We start from the raw sequence: 22313 nt of genomic DNA on the forward strand, positions 1-22313 counted from the left end.
ACTTCAGTGTGCTTTGCTTTGACTGATTTTCAGTGTGGTGTTGGCTTTTATTCTGTACCTTACATTGACAGTGTGATTAACCAGGCAGCATGAGTTATTACATATTGTTGTGTAATGTATGACATGCCAGATTCATTTATTCAGCATATGTCTGTCTTGCTCCTCCTTCCACAGTAAACCTTCTGGTTATGTTTTGAGCAATCATCACCTCATGTTCTGACTTGCAATATTGTCTATGTTTGATCAAAGTGCATTAATCTCTCGAAACCATAAGGCATCTTAGAATTGACAGTGTTGTGCATGACTCCACGTTGCTGCAAAACTATTTCTGAAATTTAAACTAGCTCCATCTGTTTTTTGTGAGTATTTAACCAAAAACTACCACATTTGCCGGAAACGTGACGAAAAACTACCACTCTACGTTTTTGTGCGAAAAACTACCAAATTTTTCCTAAACCGTGGCAAAAAACTACCAACTCGCGAAAACGCTCGCTTCGCCCGCGCTAACCCCGTTTCTGACCGGTTGGGCCCGCGAACAGTTGCCACGCGGGCTAACGGGCGGCCGGCGCGCGTTGACGGCCGTTAACGGCGCGTCTGCTGTCGGAACGGCGACTGTCGGTCGGCTGATAAGTGAGAGCGAGCGAGCTCAGCCACTCGCTCATTCTCTTCCTCCTCGCTCGCTCTCACTCATCCTCATCATCATCCTCTCCCCTCTCCCTGGTGCTGTGAGCTAGGTTAGCCTATCGCTGTCGCCGCCGCGGCCATTGCTGCCGGTAGAAGTTGAGGATGCCATCCTGGAATGACGAGGAGAGCTCGGACGAGGACATCAACATGGTTTCAATGGATCCTCAGCTCTTTGTAAGTGCATAATGGTGGAACAGAGTTAGGGTTAGGGTTAGTTCATCCAAGTTGGAGATTCCAAGTTGCTTTTGGTTTGATTCGAAGTTTCTTTTGCAGGAAACCCCTGACACTGTGGTGGAACCATTTTTTTGTGGTTCTTACACTGAATCTGAGCCGACGTGCATGATGCATCATCAGAGGCCGAACAAGATGGTGGCTTTTGAAGGTGCTTTGACTGGGAGGCGATTCCTGGGTTGTCCTATGCAGCAGGTATTAAATCTTGAACGCTAACTTGTTTTGCTGGTGGAGATGTGTGATGTGTTTTGCTGCTGGAGATGTGTGGTGCAGCATGTAGTGCAGAGATGTGTGATGTGCAGAGATGTGTGTTGTAGTTTAGAACTGAAACTTGAAAGTGCCATACATATGGAAGCTATATGTGAAAGTAGATCTTTAGTTAACTGAATTCAATACATGACTGAGATGATCAACATTGCAGAGATCTTTAGTGTATTGTGAACTAAATGTATTAGTTAGGTGTTTACTGAATATAGCTGTTAACTGAAAAAGAACAGAGTTAAGTGAATTTATATTTACTGCTTAATATAGTTGTTAACTGAATTTATCTCTGATGCCAAGTCAGGTGTTGTGTGCTTACTATGAAAGAATTATGTTTGCATAATTCAGAGAGCATATTGATGTAGGTGTGAACTTTGGTTATCTGTACTTAGTTTGTTACTAAGTGATTTGTGCTTAATTATAAATAATTGCTTCTGTAGGATGTAGGTGTGAACTGTGGGGTTGTGGAGTGGGTGGATGGTCCTTGGCCAGAGATTCTACAAAGGTGCCTAACAAGGATTTGGGACATGTACCATGAGCAGAACTTGGGGAGGGTGAAGGACAAACAAGCCCATGAGAAAGAGGTGGCCAAGCTACAGAAGGAAATTGATTTCCTGTCAAACAACTACAGCCAGTTGGTGGAAGATGTATCCAAGCTTTTTGACTATCAAGATGGCAAGATGTCTCATGACATGGACTATACCAGTCAGGCAATCAATGATCTAAATGCAAAGAAGAAACAATTTGAGGATCAAGCAAAGATTGAGATAAGTATGGAAAAGATGAAGCTTGCCAAGGAGCAAAGGTGCATTCTTCAAAGCCAAGAAGATATCATTCAGAACATTAGGAAGGCCATGAAGGAAGTGGAGGGGGACAGGGACCTACTTAAGAAAGAGAAGAAGAAGCTGGAGTATCTGATTGCTGATCTGGTCAATGTTGGGCATGCCAGCAAAGATAAGCTGGAGAGGATCAAGGCAATTATGAATGAGTGAAGTGCTTGGTGTGTGGGTTAAGTAATTAGTAGGCCTATATATATAGCTGGCCTTGGAATGTCATGCATGTTAGGTGTGTATTTTGGGAAAGTTTTATGTGCTTTCAGAATGGTATGAGGGAGGGAGGTACTCTTATGGTTTAAGAACTAGTTGGTTTTATCTATGATGTAATGACTTTTATGTTAAGACCTACTATGCTAAGTGAGTACTCATGCTAAGTTAATTAAGTAAGAATGTTTTATCTATGATGAGTCTGTTTTACTCTGCATATATCATGTGTGGATAACTGACAGTAGTGACATAGTTGGAAGTAGAAAGCAGCAAGTAACATATGTAGCAAGTAGCAACTAACATATATAGATAATCTGACATAGATAGATAGTACTACCATTCATAGTCTGACATAGATAGCAACTAGTAGTAGATAGTGCCTAACATAGATAGCAAGTAGATAGTGCTGACGAAACTGAACCTAGGAACTTACTGAACTTATGAAAGTTCAGGACTGACGAAACTGAATTTTTTTGCACTGAACTAACTGAAGGCAGCACTTCACTCCTCCTTCTTCAGCATCTTCAGGCACTGGGAGCGGCGCACTGCAGTCACGGCCACCCTCTTCTTCTTTCCCGGCGCCGGCTCCACCACATCTTCCTCGCCGCCATCTTGTTCTTGCTTCACCACGACGCCGTCTGGGAGATCGACCTCCGGCAGCGCATCCACGTGGATTGGGAGGTTCCTGTCCCCCTCCACGGCGTTGAGGACGGGAGCCAGCAGCTGCACTTCAGGCTCGTCGTCGGAGAGGACGACGACCTCATCCACCTCGTCGTCAGATTCGTCAGATGACTCCTCATCATCATATTCACTGGACTCGTCGTCAGAGAACTCGTCGTCTGAAGACTCGCCGTCGGAGTTGTCAGAGGGCCCAAGGACCCATGGATTGCGCCTCTCCCAGTAGGCGTTGTTGATTGGGGCTGGGAGCGCGAAGACGGCGTCGGTGACGTGGTCCGCGGCGGCCGGTGGCGTGGTGGATGAGCGGTACATCCACCATCGGGCGCGTTGCCTGGGGTCGGGGGAGCGCTGCACCTCGCGCATCGCCCACAGCAGAAGGGACGGCGGCGGGATGGTGCGGCCGGCAGGGAAGGCGCGCTGCTTTTCAGCAGCTGTCATCACCTTCACGAGGCCGCGGGCGTGGTTCCTCATCATCGCTAGACTGGGGAACCAGCGCGCGATCTCCCTGTACTGCGCGCACATCTCCTGGTTGTTGCTGGCGAGAGCTTCGATGGCCAGCTGCCAGTCCATGGCGACGGCGGTGGCGGTGGTTGTCGGCGGCGATTTCGACAGGAGAGAGGGGGAAGCGGAGTGGGCGGTGCGAGCGGCGAGTGGGCGAGTGAGCAGAGAGCGTGGTGGGTGGACACGTAATAAAGTCGTAGAATCCAAAACGGCTGGGTTTACTCAACGCACGCTCACCACGATGGCGGCTGCAGCGCACGCTGAACAGACGACGTGGTGGGCAACATATAATAAGTTTGGCCGATGCTATGCAAACAAATCACTAGCACTAGCCCATTGGTATTGAACGCATGGTTACAACCAACTGGTCCTGGGTTCGAGCCCAGGCCAGACATTTTTTGTGCATATTTTTTTTCTAAAATGAATTTGGCAGTCACTTCTGAACTGTAGAAAGGGCAAAGTAAAACAAAAAAACAAATTAAAACATGCACCTAAACTGCACAAATGTCAAAGTAAAACAAATAAAACAAACTTAACCCATACATTCAACATTGCACATTGCACACAAGTTCACATGTCTGAATTTAAGCAGTCTAGTAAAAGAGCACAAACTTAGTACCATACAATCAAACTAAGTAGCAGAACACATTGCCACAAATTTAAGCAGTCTAGTAGCAGAGTTTCAATGGTTTCAACTAGCACTAAAATATAATGCAAACTTGCTAGGGGGTTTCCTCTTCCTCTTGCCTGCTAATATCCCTGGTTCTGCAGTGGATGCTCTTGGTGCATTGAATGTTCTTGTTGATGTTGATCCTCTTGGAGCTCTTGTTGATGCTGATCCTGTTGGAGGTGCTGGTGAAGACCTGGCTGCTCCTGCAGAAACAGTTGATGCTGAAGCTCTCTTATCTGCTGCTGTTTTTTTTTGTTCCTCACTGCTTTAGGAGGTGGAGCAGATGAGGCTGGCCTCTGTGAAGTTTGGTGTTGATGTGGTGGTTCTGGAGGTGGGTGACTAGCACTAGAGGAACCCCTAAAAATTTCTCTATTCTCCTGCATGACAGAATTAAGATAGTTAGTACATAATTAAACAACTATTAACTAAACAAAGAATGCAACATTTTTAAATGACCTGGTGTAAGTTCTTTCTCATCTGAAGACTTGGGTTTAGAGCTTTCCCACAGTAAGTAAATCTATGGCCCTGTAGACCACAATTGCTGCATGTAATTGTTCCCATCCTGCTTGTGTCTTTTGGTGCAGGCACCTCAAACTGGCCCTTTCTCCTAGCTGTTTGTTTCTTCCCTGCTTTTTCTTTGAACACTGGTGGCTCAATATCCTGAGTATGGGTGTCAGGCCAGAATCCAGGACCAGGGACAGGGTACACTATGTCTTTGTATGCTTCAATATATAATGGTTTTTTGAAAAATTCATGCACATAGTCCTCTGGGTGCATGTGAATCTTGCTCATTGCTGCTATTGCATGACTGCATGTCACACCTGTCATGTCCCACCTCCTGCAGTCACATGAGTTAGTAGCTAGGTTGACACAGTACTGATTTTCCTTACTAGACACTTGCCAAATGTCAGGACCAGCCTTATGTGCCTCACAAAATTTGGCATACTTCTTATTCTCCTCTAGTTTCTCTGAATAGTTGGGTGTGATCATCCACCTGCTGTTCTCTGTTTTTTCCCTGGTCTTCTGCCTTTTGATCATTTGCTTAGTCCTTATTCCTTCAAACATAGTTCTAATTGGTTTGGCCCTAACATCAAGGATCATTTTGTTGAAAACCTCACTCAGGTTGTTCACAACAAGATCAGTTTTGCAATTGTAATCCATTGAAGACCTACACCAAGTCTCCTTTGGAATTTTTGAAAGCCACTTCCAGGCATCCTCACACTCTGCTTTAAGCTCTGCCATTGCTAATTCATGGCCATGTTTGGTGAATGAGTAGCTAGCCTTATCTACTAGCTTTTTTAGTTCTGCTCCTCTGAAACCAGCTGACTGAAAATTTGCATAGATGTGCCTGAGGCAGTATCTCTGAGGGGAATCAGGGAACACCTCATTTATAGCCTTAAGAAGACCCTGATTGTAAATTAATAACCATGGTCATGAACAAAAACAAATAAAGCCAGTAATAACTATATTTATCTGAACTACTGGCTAAGATAGGTTGCATACCTTTTGCCTGTCAGAAATAATGGTGTAGGTTCCAAATTTGCTTCCACTTCCAATGCAACATCTTAGCTGGGTTAAGAACCATGTCCAACTTTCTGAATCTTCCTTATCAACCACACCAAAGGCTATGGGGTAGATGTTGTTATTGCCATCTCTTCCTGTGGCTGCAAGAATTTGTTGTCCAGTGGTTAGCTTGATGAAGCAAGCATCAAGCCCTGCATCCATACCCAAATTAGCTACCAAAAAATTACAACAAGATATTTTCAACAAAATGCAGTTATATATTTACCTATAAAGGGCCTGCAACCATTAAGAAATCCTTGCTTTGATGCATGCAAGCAGTAGAACATGTACTTAAATCTAGGAGTTGGGGCAGGGTTTTCTGGGTCCTCAAATGTTGTAACTACACACCTGCTACCAAGGTTTGTGTCAAGAACTGCTTGTAGATAGTCCCTCAGTCTATAGTACTGCTCCTTCTGGTCACCTTGTACAACCTTAATAGCCTTCCTCCTTGCCCTATAGGCCACACTCTTTGATACATCAACTGAAAACTTGACTTTGCTGTTTTTAATAAGTGAATCCACAGGTGCTCTAGGATCTGCTCTAAGAGAAGGCTCAACTGCTTTGGAAAGCCACTTAGTAGTAACTTTTGTGTTCTCTGCTGATGCTGGACAAGTGTGCTCCATGTTACACTTCTTAATGCAAAATGTTCTTTCATGAGCTATCCTGGAGGCACACATGTAAAATTCACATCCATGCTCTCTCTGTGAACACCAAACAATAATTCTTGTTGGAGTGTTCCTGTGGTAGTGAAAAGACCTCAAAGTCCTTATATGAAAATCTCTTAATGCTTCTCTAAACTGGTAAACAGAATCAAAACATAAGCTCTTGCACAAGAGTAAATGTGAATTGGGAATTGAAGGGTCAGAATATACTCTTTCCTTCATCTTTTTCTTACTACTCTTTGTCTTTGCCTTCTTCATGATGTGTGGTAGTTCAACTTCATCTTCTTCTTCCTCATCACTTATGCCTGGATCACCAGCAAAACAAAACTCATCTGCTTCAGGAAACCAATCTTCAAAACGTTTTTTCTCTACCTCATTGTGACATCTGCTAGTTGGCCCAGGGTTCTTCACATGTTTCACAATAGCAGTACTTTGCAATGTTGTTTCCTTTTCAGAGGCACACTCTATTTCCATTTGTTGAACAACTTCAGCACTACCATCCGAATGAACTGAATCATCAGAACAAAATTCAGACACTTCAGTGTCTCCTTCAAAGTGGTTCAAATCTGCCTCTCTTTGAATCCTGCTCCTCTCAAGCTAAGCCTTTGTATCATCTATCTTATTCTGAAGCTCAGATTGCTCCACAACCTTTTGCACACAGCAACTCTCTTGAGTGTTCATGTAATTCTGAATAGCCTGTGTGCTTATTGCAGGTTCAACATCTCTCACAACCCTTATGTTCACAACATTGACATGATTAAAAAAAACTCCAACATTTCATGAACACTAGATTCATTACTTAAATACTTTACTCTTTCAGATCCAATTTCCTCCTCCTTCACATAGTACATGTAATCACTCTGCCCATACCCTTCACTAGCAATGAGTGATTGTAGAGTAACAAAAGATATATCTGACTCATATATAACCCTTTTCACAGGGTTTCTTCCTTCTAAATGAAACCATATCTCCCACTTCTTGTCAGCAAAACTGCAGAAATAGGTGCTCATGAATTCAATTGAAAATGACAGAGCTACAAGTGCAATACAGTTTACTACACATGTCCAACAAGCTCTAACAAACACATCTTACTAATTTGCCAGATTGAAGCAGCTAACTAATTCATGAGCAGCTAACCTATTTGGCAGATTGAAGCAGCTAACCTAGCAGATGATATTTCCATACCTGCAACCCATTGGCGATGACTGGGCGAGCTGTGCCTCCTGCTGCTGCGAGCCGGCCTGCGTCGAGAAGCTGGTGCTCCCCAACCAATTGTCGACTGAGCCCGCAGCGTCCAAACTTGTGCCGCCGCCGCCGCCACCACCCATATCGCCGACGCTCCCCTCCGGAACCACCGCCGCCATCGTCGCTGCCGCCGCCGCCACCTAGTTCAGAGAGAGGGAGAGGACGGAGAGAGTGCAGCGAGAGGGGAAAGGGTCAGATCTTGACCCGCACCCGACCGACAGCGGCCGTTCCGACAGGGGACGCGCCGTTAACGGCCGTCAGCGCGCGCCGGGCGTCAGTTAGCCCGCGTGGCAACTGTTGGAGGGCCCAACCGGTCAGAATAGGGGTTAGCGCGGGCGAAGCGAGCGATTTCGCGAGTTGGTAGTTTTTTGCCACGGCTTAGGAAAAATTTGGTAGTTTTTCGCACAAAAACGTAGAGTGGTAGTTTTCTGTCACGTTTCCGGCAAATGTGGTAGTTTTTGGTTAAATACTCGTTTTTTGTCTCATGTAATTGAAATGCTCTCTTTTCAAGCGTTGCTGTTGAGGGATTTAGCATTGTTTGTGTTTTTCAGCGCGTTGGTAGAGGTGTCGTTGTTGGGGTCCAGCGCCACTGATGGAGAAGATTCGTAGCAAGATTGGTTGGGTGGACGCCGGTATCCTCGCCGCCGTCCGGCAGCAGGTTCGGTCTCGCGATCTAATTTTCCATTTGGTTTGCAATATCTACACTCTTTGCATTAATACCGGTTAATATGACCAAACTGACGTGTGAAAAGGTGCCTGATCCTTTTATATTATAAACTTTTAGATTTATTCAGCGGTAACATACAAGTGGTGGCTGACCCTTTTCTATGTTGTCAGCTTTAGAAAATTGTAGAAACTACCTTAGGCACATGTACCTTCCATAGGAGGAATTTTGCCCTTGCAATTGTTTTTTATCATTGCCTTTTGTCCTGTTCCCTAAAAGTCTGAACTGGTGCTGGGTCCTTCTCTACACTATCATATCTACATGATTATATAATCTCTCTTATGGCTATGTTTTTTGTAGGAAAACCATGCCCATACGACGGTACCGAACGAAGTTGCGCACAGGATGAAACCAAAAAATGAAAGCATTCACAATCTGTCCTAAAGATGACTGCACTATCTGTTTAGTGGAGCAAATAGGTTCAGGTTGGACAGTCAGGAATGGATAATCATGTAGGTAATTCTCTCTCTTTTTGTTGATGCTTTATCCTACTTGGGAGGATATATGGCTCTGTAACAAGACTAATTCAGCCAGACAGTTATAAATTTACCCCAAACACATATAAGGATTCTATACATTAATAACTAAGGCGTCGGTCCACTCGCTCAATTCTGAAATTGTTCATATTGACGGCTTTGGTATAGTATACAAGTGATTCTTTATTTGATTAAAACACTGTTCTTTGTTGCAGTTGTAATCGGCATAATGGTCTTCGCTTTTGATATTATTGGCGCTGAGTAAACACTGTTACTGCGGATATAGATAGATACCTCAAGAATACTGAAATGTTAATTGTCTGGTAGCAGCAGTGGCGCATGGCAGTTATGTCATGTTCATAGTATGGGAAAGGACGAGCTTTGTAGTGAACTTGATGTGAATATGTTGTCTTGGGCAACCACTGTGCTTTGCTTTGGGAACAATTTTTGTTTTACTTTGCCATGCGCTTGCAGATCGGTTGAAGTCTTACATGCTGGGCCACGGCGCGGGGATGGGCACCGCACGCACCAAGGCGTGCATTGTGTGTGTGTGGGGGGGGGGGGGGGGGGCAGTTGATACGATTTCAGAAAAAAAATAGTGGGAAAAATCAGAGACCAATAGCACAAAATAAAAAATAAAAGAGAAAGGAGAAGTGGAAGGAGAACATATGTAAGGTTGGATGAGCAAAGGGTATGCAATTAATGATGAGCGTGTTCAGACACCGGAATGATCTGCAATGGCAATCCGAACAGTTGCAACAAATTACATGGTAGCCGCCAGTCCTCGGCCAAATGAGAGAAAAGGTAGTTGGGCTCCTCCAACAAAAGATTTTGTTAAAGTCAACGTTGATGCTTCTTTCGACGAGGGCAATCTCTGGGACTACAGGTGTCATAATCAGGGATAATAAGGTAGATTTGTTGCTGCTAGAAACACCAAATTTTCAGCAGCATATGTCGATTTTGCATAACCGATAGCTCTGAAGTACGAACTGCTATTTGCCGACTCAATTGGATTCAATAGATTGATTATTTGCTTGGACGACAGTTAAGTCATTGAAGCCATGAATAATGACTTGCACGCAGCGGGTGTTGCTGCAGTAGTGCTTAGTGATTATTATTTCTTGTCTTCAGAATATCCCAGAGTGGTGTTTGAGCATGAGTACCGAGAGGTGAAATATTTTCAAAAATTATTTCAAATTTGTGCACTTGTTCTAATTTTGTGTTTTTCCCAAATTCATAAAACATTTCGAGGTCATAAGCCTTTTCCAAATTCACTAAAAAATCAAGTTCATGATTTTTTTTAAACATGAGCTTTTTGAAAATTCACACAGATTTGGAAAATTAATGAACTTTTTTAAATTCAAAAACATTTTTAAACTCAAGAATTTTTCAAATTCATTAACTTCGTTCGAGTTCACAAAACAAAATTCAAAATCATGAACTTTTTTCAAACCTGTCAACATGTCTCAAGTTCATGAAATTTTTCCAAATGAATGATTTTTAAAAATTTTGACATTTGTTTTCAATAAAAATGTCCAAAATAAAAAAATAGATTGATACACACGTATAGATCGCGAGTGCCTTCAGTTGAAGAGATCGCACGAGCGCCAGAGCAATCGGGAGTGTGTGGGGAGCTCCTATTTCGCAACCAGGACCTCCTATGTGGCGCCTTAAGCGCCACTTGCAGGAACAGGCGCGTCCATGTAGAAAGGCGAGCGCTCGATCGCTTGACCTGTTTCGCGCCCGGTCGTTCGATTGCATTTTGACCGGATTGTGGTTGACTATAACCATCGACTTTTGAAATAAATATGAAAAAAACTCACAAAACTTCAAAAGACCTCAACTTAAAAAATGTTCACGAATTTCGAAAAAAAATCAAACTTCAAAATGTTCTTGTGTTTGAAAAAAAATAGTTTGTCAATTTGTACAAATTAATCGAGTTAGCAAAAAGTTCGTCAAATTTGAAAAAACTTAATTAATTATTAAAAAAATCATCCAATTTGAATAGGAGCTGTTTATTTTGAAAAAACTTCAACGAATTTGGAAAAAGTTTCCCAATTTTAAAGAAGAATAAAAAATCTGAACAGTTCATCAATTTTCGAAAAAAAAGTCGATTTGTAAAAAGTTCAGGCATTCAAGAAGAATAAAAAGTACAGAAACAAAATATAGACAACGCAGAAAAGACAACAAGGCGGTGCGTTACTAGAGAGGGAGGGTGTACGCCAAGTATAGGCCTAGAACGGTCAGTCCTATAATACGTGCAGGTCCCCGAATAGCGACCTCTTGCATACCCCTCTCGTGAGCATGTTCTCTCTATGGACCTACCATGTTGGTTTTTATCCATCGATTTTGGAAAGGTTCTTCTTTTTCTTTTTCTTTTTTCATGTTCATTTCTTCTTTCCTTTCTATTTTCAATTTTATTTCTTTTTTATTTCACAATTTGTTTTTTCATTTTGTGATAATATTTGGAAACCGCAACCTTTTTTTTGGAAATCAGAATTAGAATTATTAAACATTTTTTAAAATCATGAATAATTTTCTAATTCGCTACAATTTTACGAAATTGTGACCATTTCTATAGTGTCCCAACTTATTTTACAAATTCGATATATGTATCTGAAATTAAGAACATGTTTTGAAACTCATGAACATTTTTTAAATTGACAAATATTGTTTGAATTTGGGAACAATTTTCAAATTTATGAGTCCATTTTAAAAATGACAACTATTTGCTCATTTTTTTTAATATGCAGACATTATTGGAAAATCACATTTGTTGGAAATCTGGAAACGTTTTCAAATCTCGAATGCTGGAAAAAGAAAGTTAAGAAAAAGGTGGCGTGCCGCCCTGCACATGGGCAGGCCCAAAATGATACGCCTCAGGCGCCCGTTACTATGCATTTTTCGCCTGAACCCCCGCGCTGGCCTGGCACATGTAACTTTTTTCCTGTGTTTTTAATCCGACAAAATACTGTGCGGTTGTTGTGAAATGATCCTGCAACGTTCCTCATCAGGGTTGGCTCCTATATGGTGCGTAGAGCGCCGGCCAGCAACCTAAAGCTTACTCATTTCTCAGTTTTCTTATTTCGTTTATTTCACTTTTACTATTTTTACGTTTTTTATTTTATTTTTTGTATTTATTCTTCCATTTTTATGTTTACCTTTTTATTTTTATTTATTTCTTCTTTTTTCCTTTCCAACAAAATTGTGAATTTGTTTTTCAAATTAGAGAACGAATGTTTTTCATCGATTTCAAAAATTGATCAACAATGTAAAAAATATGATCATCAAATTCAAGATCTGTTAATCAAAATTTTGAAAATGTCCATCAATTTGGAAAATTGTTCATAGATTTACAAATTGTTCATAAATTATAAATATATTCATCTATTTTCGAAAATTATTCTTCAATAAAATTTTGTACATAAAGTTGAAAAAATAGTCATCAAATTCAAAATTTGTTCATCAAAAGACAAACAAATGTTCGTCATTATTAAAATGCTCATAAAATTTGTTCATCGGAATAAAAAATATTTAAATAAATTCTGAGAATAATTGAATAAACTTTTTTGATTCGTTGAACATTTTTTTGAATCCTTGAACATTTATCATTTCCAGAACATTTTTCAAAATCATGAACAATTTTGGAATTCCCGAACATTTCACAATTTGCTGGTTTTTTGAAATCCGGAATTATTATTTTTTGAGACAAATCCTGATGTATTTTTAAAAATAAAAAAAAGTGAAAAGGAAAAAATTGAAGGTCCCTTCATGGAGGTAGGCGGGTGTAACCACCCCTCTGCGGGGCAGGATCTGGTAAGTTACAACCGTTCATTTTTTATTTTTCCATATTTTGTTTTTGTGTTTCATTTTTTTTCTTTTTTCATTTTTGTTCATTCGGGTTTGATGAATTTTTTTCAAATACATGAAGTTTTCTTCCAATTGATGAACATATTTTTGAATTTAGATGAACTTTTCTTCAATTTTGACGAACCTTTTTCAGAATTGAGGAATATTTTTATAAAATTTGTGAAAGTTTTGCAGAATTGATGACATTTTTCAGAATCATTGAACTTTTTTTCAAAAATTGATAAACTCATTCAAAATGAATGAACTTTTTTGAAAATCGATAAATTTATTTCAAAATTGTGAACATTTGAAAATTGAAGACCATTTTTCTTATTTGTGAAACTTTTTTATTACATTAATTTTTTTTAATTCGTGATTTTTATTTTGAAATCTTTGAACTCAAATTTTGAGCACATTTTTTCCAAATAATAAAAAAATTCTAAAATCTATGAGCAATAAATAGCGCGACTATAGTTAATTTTAAACAGTTCGAGCTGGAATCTTTCACTAGCGCTAGTTGTTCTAGTGGTTAGGCAACCTACACTGGGCGAGGTTGATTCCTCGCAGAGCAAGATCTTAGGGTGTTTTGCCGCTATATATTCATTTTCGTTACACCCGATGTCATGGGCCGGCCCATCAGGTGCGGCTAGCGAGCCTGAACCGGCGCATAAAGCTCGTATAGGAGCTCCCGTGTGTTGGCTCCTTTGCCAGCGTGCACTGCGCAAAATAGGAGGTCCCACCTATAACATTGCCACACACACCATTTAAGAAATGCCTTGGCGATTGTCAAACCTATTTGCCGCCCTCAGCGGCTATGGATCAGTTGGGACCGGCCCACGGTTCGGTTTTGCTGTTTCTTTCTTTTTCCTGTTTATGTTTCTTCTTTTTTTCTTTTCTGGTTCTTTTTTCTGTTTTTACTTTTCCTTTTCCTTTGTTTTATTTTCACCTTTTTTGTATTAAACAGATGTTCATTTACTATTAAGAAAATGTTCGCGATATTACAAAATTTTCATCATATATTAATAATTTTAGAACGAAATACTACAAATATTCGTTATGAATTTGATATTCTTTGCATATATTACACAAAATCTTCAACAGACATTAAAAAAATGGTTAGTGTGTATTTTAAAATAGTCTACCGTATATAACCGTATTTTCAAAATGAGTACCAGCTGCTACAGTACCAGTTTGCTACAAAGTGGGTTCTATCCTTCGAAATATAAAAAATGATTGGGGGAATAGTGGGCCGACCCAACCGCCCTGGCTTCAACGAAGCTCTTTTTGACACAAACGGGTGGCGTATAGGGGACTTTCCATGGCGAGCAGGGCCCTGGAAGGCACGGGAGCTATATCTCACTTTAAACGATATCTAGGCTGGCTCCCTGAAGGGAATAAGCTCGTCGTCCTGCAACTGGTTGACCCATTACGTATATACCTAAAACAAGATAAAAGCAGAAAAAAAAAAGAGGGAGTTCATAGAGTTCAAACTCGATTCTCCTGGCAAAAAGTTTGTGCAGCCAACCATCAGCGCACGATCGGCTTCATGCTAAAACAGAAGGCACGATCTACTTAAGGCAAATGATTTTTTTCATTGGTTTTCTTTCTTTTCTCTCTCTATTTTCACTGTTTTTTTGTTTCTTTATTTTGCCTTTGTTTTTCTTTCGTTTAATTTGTCCCCTTCTCGTTTTCTCCTTTCTTTATATTCGGCATCTTTGGTTTTTTCTTGATTTTTACAATTTACATTCTTTTACATTGATTTCTTTGGTTTTGTTTTCTTTTTCTTTGTTCTTGTTTTCTTTTTTTTCGTTTGGTTTCTCATTTTTTTTTTGCATTGTTTTTCTTTTTTCTTCAACACATGTTAATATGTTCAGTACACGATCAACATCATTCATGTAAGAAATAGTTTTTATATACATGTTAAACATTTTTAATACACATTTAACATTTCATTGTCTATGTTTTTCCATACACATTGTATGTATTGGGTATATATCTAATACATTTTTGTAATATACATTTAACATTTTTTGAAGAAAAATTAACAATTTTCTAATACACGGTCAACATTTTCTTCATACACATTTTTATTTTCAAATACTAAATATATTTTTATTACATGGTCAACATTTTTTCTATACACATTTAGCATTTTTCAAATGATTTATTAACACTTCTAAAATAAAAGAGTAGCTTTTTTTTATACATGGTCAACATTTTTTCTATACACTGTTAACATTTTTGAAATACAAGATTGATATTTTCTAAATACATGGTCACCATTTTTTATACACATTTAACATTTTAAAATGCGTAATATAGCATTTTTCAAATACAAGATTAATTTTTTAATATATGTCAACATTTTTTTGGTACACATTTAACATTTTCAAATGCATGATTTGATATTTTCCAATACAAGATTAACATCTTTTTAATATGTGGACAACATTTTTTTATACACATTTAACATTTTTCGAATGCTTCATTAAGATTTTTCAAATACAAGATTAATATTATTTTTTAATACATTGTCAACATCTTTTCTTTACACATTTAACATTTTAAATGCTTGTTTGACATTTTTCAATTACAAGGCTAACATTCTTTTAATACATGATCAACATTTTTATACACATTTGACATTTTTAAATACTTCATCAACATTTTTGAAATACAAGATTAACAATTTTTTTCAAATGCTTGATTAACATTTTTTAAATACATGATCAACTTTTTCATACACATTTGTATTTCTTCTGTGTAAATTTCGTGGATACATGAGAAACATTTTCTCTGTACGCATTTAACATTTTTTTCAAATGCTTGGTTAATTGTTTTTAAAAAAAATTGTATGTAAAGCTTGATTGACAGGATGTTCATGTTTCCTTGATATGTTACTACAACACATCCCAAGCGCTTGTTGGGATGGCTAGCAGCATATCCTAACGAAGCCACCAGGGTTCGAACCATGGAACCCACTCGCAAGTTCGCTTCGGCAAGAGATCGACCAGACTCGTGTGAAGCGAGACATTTCAACGCCCGCTGGAAGACACGGAAAGAACTCGTGGGTGGACGCCACTACTCTTTTTAATTTAGGATGTCAAAAATGTTCCAAGCATCTAAATAATTGCGAATAAAAGCATATTAAAGAAATTACGAAATGATCATGAATTCAGTAAGCTCTAAAAAAATATTTGTTCATGATTTTGAAAAACGTTTGAGATATCATAAAATGTTCACACATTCAAAAATATTCGTGATTTTCAACAAAACTTTTGAATATGAAAATAATAATGGTTTTGAACAATATTAGTGTATTAAAAAATCAATAGTTAAAAAAATCGTGAATTCGAATAATGTTCATGAATTTTCTTTAAAACGTTCCTGAAAACTAAAAAATGTTTAAATGTTTCAAAAATTGTTCCGAAATTTTGAAAAAACTTTATCGGCTAAGATATTCGATGATTTAGAAGAAAGTCATCAATTCAAAAAATGTTCAAGCATTTCGAAAACTATGTTGATCAAAACAAAAGAATGTCTGTGATTTAAAAAAACATCTAGTCAAAAACTTTTCACGAGTTTGAAAAAATGACCTTGAATTTGGAAAAACGATCGCACATTCAGAAAATTTTCACGATCTAAAAAATGTTCGCCAATTTGTAGAACATATTAATGAATTTCAAAAACGATCATGATTTCTAAAATATGTTCATGAATTCGAAACATAATGACATATTTGAAATATGTTTGCAAAGACTAATAAATAAATGAAATGTAAAAAAAGAGATAAATTAAAAGAAAAATAATTCAAAACCCGAAGAATAAAAAAAATAAAAATGGTTCAGTGAAGGTTTTAGAAGCTTCCCAAAGCTGTTGTGGAATACACCATAAATGGGCCAGCCCAAATACTGGATCGAGCGCTGGAGGGGAACGCTTGGTCGCTCTTGCGCGATCTAAGTTTGGCCCTTTCTTAAAGTTTGCTTCCCTATTTAGTTTCAAAAAACATTCTTCCCTATTTGACCCCAAATGTAAAGTCTGCTCCCTATATGACATTTATGTCTAGTTTGGCCACAAACGGTGTTAAGTGTAAGGTGAAAAGACCATTCTACCTCTGATGCTATACAAGGCTAAAAAAGAACTTTCGTTTGTTCCACCGAACCAGTTTATTAGAGGCGAAAGGAAGAGAACGGAGAGCAGCTCGAGACCTTATCGGTGGAACTTGCCAGCGAACGAGGTTGCTCGATGATACGTCATTCTCCAGTAATAAGCCGGCAAACGACAAAACAAGATGATTCGTGTGAAAAAATATACAATGTTGCTGGACGAATGTATGTATTGTGCCGCAAATTTATTGCTTGCATGCATGCATACATATTCACTACTCCTAAAGGGTGCTTGGATACATTTTAGTCTCATGACTAAAAGTAGTTGGACTAAAACTTGCTAGCGTCATCCATGCTTGGATCCAAATACTAAAGAGACTAAAATCAAGTTAATAAGCATTTATTATCCTCCAAACCCTCCAATCCAGAATTCGCATGTGTTAAAGGAGAGGAGTTAAATGAGGAGAGAGAGGACTAATCCACATTTTATGAAGCTCGTCTTGTGGCAAAGACCTGTAGACAGAGGAGGCGCAGGGATCAGGTGGAGGCGGAGCAGCAGAGGTTCAAGGAAACAAATCAGCCATCTTTCATGTCCAGCTAAGGCAAATTCATACCTATAACTCCGGCGACCGGATCACATTGTTGGCGCTGATTGGATCACATTGTCGGTGTCGGTTTCGCCGGAGCGAACACCTCAGCCTCCTATGTGCATGGTGCTTCTGCCGCTTCCAATGGATCCCCAAGTGAGATGCGCCGACTAGTTGCATGTATTGTTGACTTGATCTGCGGGAAGTGCCGAGCCCCAACTCTCAAGCTGGAAATGCGCCCTTTCCGTGCGTGTAGTTGCACGCTCTCCTCAATCCCATCTCCTACTCACGGTCGCTTTGACTCTTAGCTTGCTAATCTTCTCCAGGCTTTAGAAGAGTATACGTGCCAGCTAGGACTGGTGAAATAAAGTTATTAACCAATCTACAATGTTTTGCTTTGGTTTTTAGATGGTGCTTTTTGATTGATTCCTATATATGACGTTGCATGCAGTGATCTGAGAAATAAAGTGTGATTTCTTTGTGCTAACCAGTAAGACACAAAGCCGAGGTACACCTATGTTCAGAGATAAGGCTGAGATAAAAGAGGCTCAAAGTTTGTTCATGGTATGATTGCATGAGACATTCAGGGAGGTGGCATATGCTTGGTGTATGTGCTTCACCTGATGGCCGTAGCGTGCCTCCAGTAGGCCAAATTCCAGCTTCTTTGGTTATGGGCACAAAGAATCTGGAGGTTAGTAATTTAGTACTTACCTCTTCGATTCTTCTTTGATGCTATGGGCACAGAGAATCTGGAGGTTAGTAATTTAGTACTTATCTCTTTGATTCTTCTTTGATTACGAACATTGTTGATTTTCATGATTTAGTATACTTCTGACTGCTAATAAAATAATTCAACCATATTGGCCATCTGCTATAGAGCGAAACGAACCATCTGAAAGTGGGATGCATTGCATTTTCCCGAGAGAATTTACAGTAGCACAATGTACAACATAAGGCGTGTATAGATGCCTCAAGCTGTCAAGCATGACTGTAACAAGATTATATGAACTATAGGATGGATCTAAATGTATAAATGATATATTGTGGAATTTATTTGAGAGCAAAACGGGCAAATGTTTGCGTAAATTACTGGTATAAATAACTTTGGAGAGATCCATTTTCATTTTGTTGGATAATTAATAGAAGTGGAAGTTAAAGTTAATCTCTAAAAATCCTCAATGCACCCAATTCCTTATACGACAAATCTTGGATTCTCAAAGAAAAAGGAAAATCATGGTGTTTTAAATTATTTTATAACATATCAGTCGAATTTTTATGATGATGCTCCTTAATTATTTACAGTAATTGATGTACAACAATATTAGTGCTGCCCTCTAGAGGAGCATCTAGCTCTAACACTAGGCGCAAGATTGAGATCATCAACTCCTGAAGGAGAGATGGAGGGAGAGAGATATGTATTATCCATGTTGCAACGCACAGGCTCTTTTGCTTGGAAGTTATTAAACTCTCAAAGAATATGTTCCAAAGTTGAAGGCACCCGGTCGAACTCCTCAGCACGCCCATCCCTCTCCACCCACATCGCTCCCATCACCTGCTAAATGGACCAAATTAAATGAAGTCTGGAATTGGTTGCTGCTGCTGCAATTGTTATTCTAGGTTGGTTTGCTTGCTGCTACTATTAGTTCAGATTATTGATATTCGTAATTTTTCAGTTCAGGAACATAAATTTACTTGGAATCATACATGCCCCATGTCATGAGCTCACATTGCAATCCTCAGATGATCTATCTTTTTTCTCATAAGCGATGTCCCATGACACAATTTCTCAACTCAGCCAACTGTGGTTTATAGGAACTGATGCTTTCTTCCGTTGCAACTCACGGGCATTTGTGCTAGTTATCCAAAAAGATAGTAAACCAGTATGTTCGCTGGTTTGCAAGTCTTCTACAATTCCTTTTTCGTTCGTATAAAGATGATTCAATGTTCTCCATTTTTTTGTAGTTTTGTATACAGGACTTCATCGGGTAATTTTCCTACTCATTTTTTTTGCCCCATATGCTTTCTTCTCTCTTTTCCCCTTTTTTCCATTTTCACCAGGATATAACTTGTTTGTTGTTTAAATTCAGTTCTAAATATAAGTCAAATTCTCCAACGAACTACTATCGTTTGGTTCATCATCTGTAAAAAGTTTTGTATACAGGACTTCATCGGGTAATTTTCCTACTCATTTTTTTTGCCCCATATGCTTTCTTCTCTCTTTTCCCCTTTTTTCCATTTTCACCAGGATATAACTTGTTTGTTGTTTAAATTCAGTTCTAAATATAAGTCAAATTCTCCAACGAACTACTATCGTTCGGTTCATCATCTGTAAAAAGCACTGGCTTGAGGTTTACTGTAAAATAGAATATCTTGAGTCTTGTGTCATACTTGTTGGATTGGTAGTTGTCGGGATTGAATATAGATCTTCTTTTTTTATGAAAAAACTGAATATATATATATATATATATATATAGTGTTACTATTCATCATCCAGGGTGCAGAATAAGTTATTCTTCACCCGAGGTAATCTTACGATCATTTCATAATTAAATTACGTTTGTAATTCAAATAGTTACATTCCTATTGATTCACTACGTAAAATTTGACATAAGAAAATAAAAATATAGGTAATAAGACAAGAAAATTTGCAGCTCATGTGTATTTTAGACTATGTTTTTACGTTTGTAATTTGACATAACATAAAATATTTTTTACGTCGATTATATATTTTCTTACGCTCTCTTTTTGCGTCGGAAATAAGACAAAACTTACGGAACGTAAAATTACGGTGCATTGATGGTAAAATAGAGGGGGTGAAGAATAACTATTCCTCACCTACGGTGACGAATAGCGCGATCCTATATATATATATATATATATATATATATATATATATATATATATATATATATATATATAGCTTTGTATGACTCATCCATTTTGGCGTAGAAGTTACACAAATGTCCTACTGTAGAAAAATTGTGCAGTGGCACTTCGTTTAAAAATGAGTGGATACATTTCTCATTCTAGTTGTGTTTTATAGGGAGAGGATTTTTGGTATGCAAGTTCGGGGTTACACTGATCCTATGTCAAGATTCATGACATTGGTCACGTATACACAAAGTTTCATTTTCGTTCATGTATGTAATGCATTTGTATATGAAACCGATATACCTGTTGGTGTGGGGTTCCGATACCCGTTACATGGGGTCCGTTAAAAATAGAAAACGGAAAGTAACGAACAAGTATAGAACGAAGGAAACTGCTCTGTAGACGACACTTCATACACGACATTCGGCCGACACTGTATCCAACGGTGGACCTGTCCTGCTGCTGGGCCCTGCATGGTGTGATCTTCTGCATCGTCTTCAAATCGTCTGGAATCATTGTGTGTATAGCAGGGCTCTAGAACGAATGAGGAAAAACTATTCATTAAGACATTGTTGCGATGTTCTTAGTTCTTGTTTGTTCTTATATTCCTGTTGCTCGAAAAAGAAGATCCATGTTTTTTTGCGGGGGAAAGAAGATCCATGTTTAAGCATGGTTTAAATCGGAGAAAAGAAAGAGATATTTTTCTGTTTATGCATAGTGAAGGGATTTGAAGACATGAACACCCGCAGTACCATGTTGCTACAAAAAGGTACGTATTTGTTTTTGAAACTTTCGATTACATATGCATTTTCAGATGCAGAGGCCGGGGGTGAGCCTCCTTTTTCAAAAAAAGATATATGTAAAGACAAGAGATCATCTTCTGTCTTTACAGATTGAAGGGCTTCAAAGATATGAACATCCGCAGCAGTATGCAGCTGCAAAAGGTACTGATTCGTTTGAAAAGGTTTGTTTGGTTATATACTATTTGGCTACGATTCTGTCTTGTATATTTGGGGAATATCATCGTACCTTCTTCCTTTTTTCTTGTTGTAGTCATCGGTTATCCTGGAACAATTTTTCCGTCCGACATATTGAGTCTGTCTAATATGAAGTAGGATGAACTAGATCTTAGGACGCAGGTGGAATCAGCGGTAGTAGATATATGTGTCGAAAACATGTTTAAAGAAGTTACAGTCATTGAAACTTTATTTTTTGGTGGTTCATTGAAACTTAAACTTGGCGTAATAGTTTATTTATTTATTTAACTTAACAATACCCTAACAAAACTCAAAGAACAATATAAAAACAGAACCCTCCTGCCGGCAAGGGTCGGGATCCACCACGCCCCCATGGCGCTAAGAGCACTAAAAACGAGGCGGACCAGCTGCAGTGCCAGTAGGAGGCGGAGGAACCCTAAGCTTTTTAGGGGAGAGGAGCCAGAGGCGGCGGCGACTCTCTGAAGATGAAATAAGATCCTTCCCGCCTAGCCCCCATCCCGGTGGTGCATCTAGCATCGTCGGTAGGCGTGTGGAGGTGTGTCCCTGTTGGATCTATTTTTGGTGGATCTGCTCGGATCTGGTCATCATTCGTCTTGGTTTGTGTGTCTTCAGATTGAATTCTTCCGATCAACACTACTCTTCATCGGCGGGGGCTGTTGTTTTGTCGCGTTGGTCCTACGGGGCATTAGCACGACAATTTTCTGACTATTTACTACAATAAGTTTTTTCGGCTGCGGCGAGGGAGGGCGATCAGAATGGCACGCCTTCGGCTCACTTTGGTGCTTATAATCGTCGTTAGGTGGTCTATGGATCTGGTTGTAATCTTTATTATTTCTGGTGTTCATTATATTGTCATGATTGAAAATAAATAGATCAAAAGTTTTTCTGTAAGAATAACTAATAATCCCTAAACTCATAGAGTTGTATGGGGTAGCAAGCCCCACGAGCGCTTTGGTGTTTGATTTGGTCTGTCGATTGATTTTGACTCGGTCGTACCATCGTGAGCTGGCCTTGCTTGGCTGGTTTCTTTCCGGGCTTGGGTCGGGGTATTGGGTTGTGTTGTCGTTCAGTGGGGAGGGGCCTCTCTTTTGTGGTCGGTTGTTTTCTGTGGTCAAGGCTTCATGGCGGCCGGGGGCGGGTCGTGGGACACTTGTCGGTAGACCG

At 39.1% G+C, this 22313-nt stretch overlaps 1 protein-coding gene across 1 annotated transcript in view; it reads left to right on the plus strand.

Annotated features, from left to right (window-relative positions):
• Positions 1–93, plus strand: part of LOC125518208 — a 47113-nt gene extending 47020 nt beyond the window's left edge. Inside the window, exon 7 of the mRNA XM_048683128.1 lies at positions 34–93. Coding sequence (XP_048539085.1) covers positions 34–93 — 60 coding nt within the window. The remainder of the gene's footprint in view (positions 1–33) is intronic.
• Positions 94–22313: the final 22220 nt, after the last annotated feature.

Source organism: Triticum urartu, chromosome 7 (genome assembly GCF_003073215.2).
Source record: "Triticum urartu cultivar G1812 chromosome 7, Tu2.1, whole genome shotgun sequence".
Classification (NCBI taxonomy): Eukaryota; Viridiplantae; Streptophyta; class Magnoliopsida; order Poales; family Poaceae; genus Triticum; species Triticum urartu.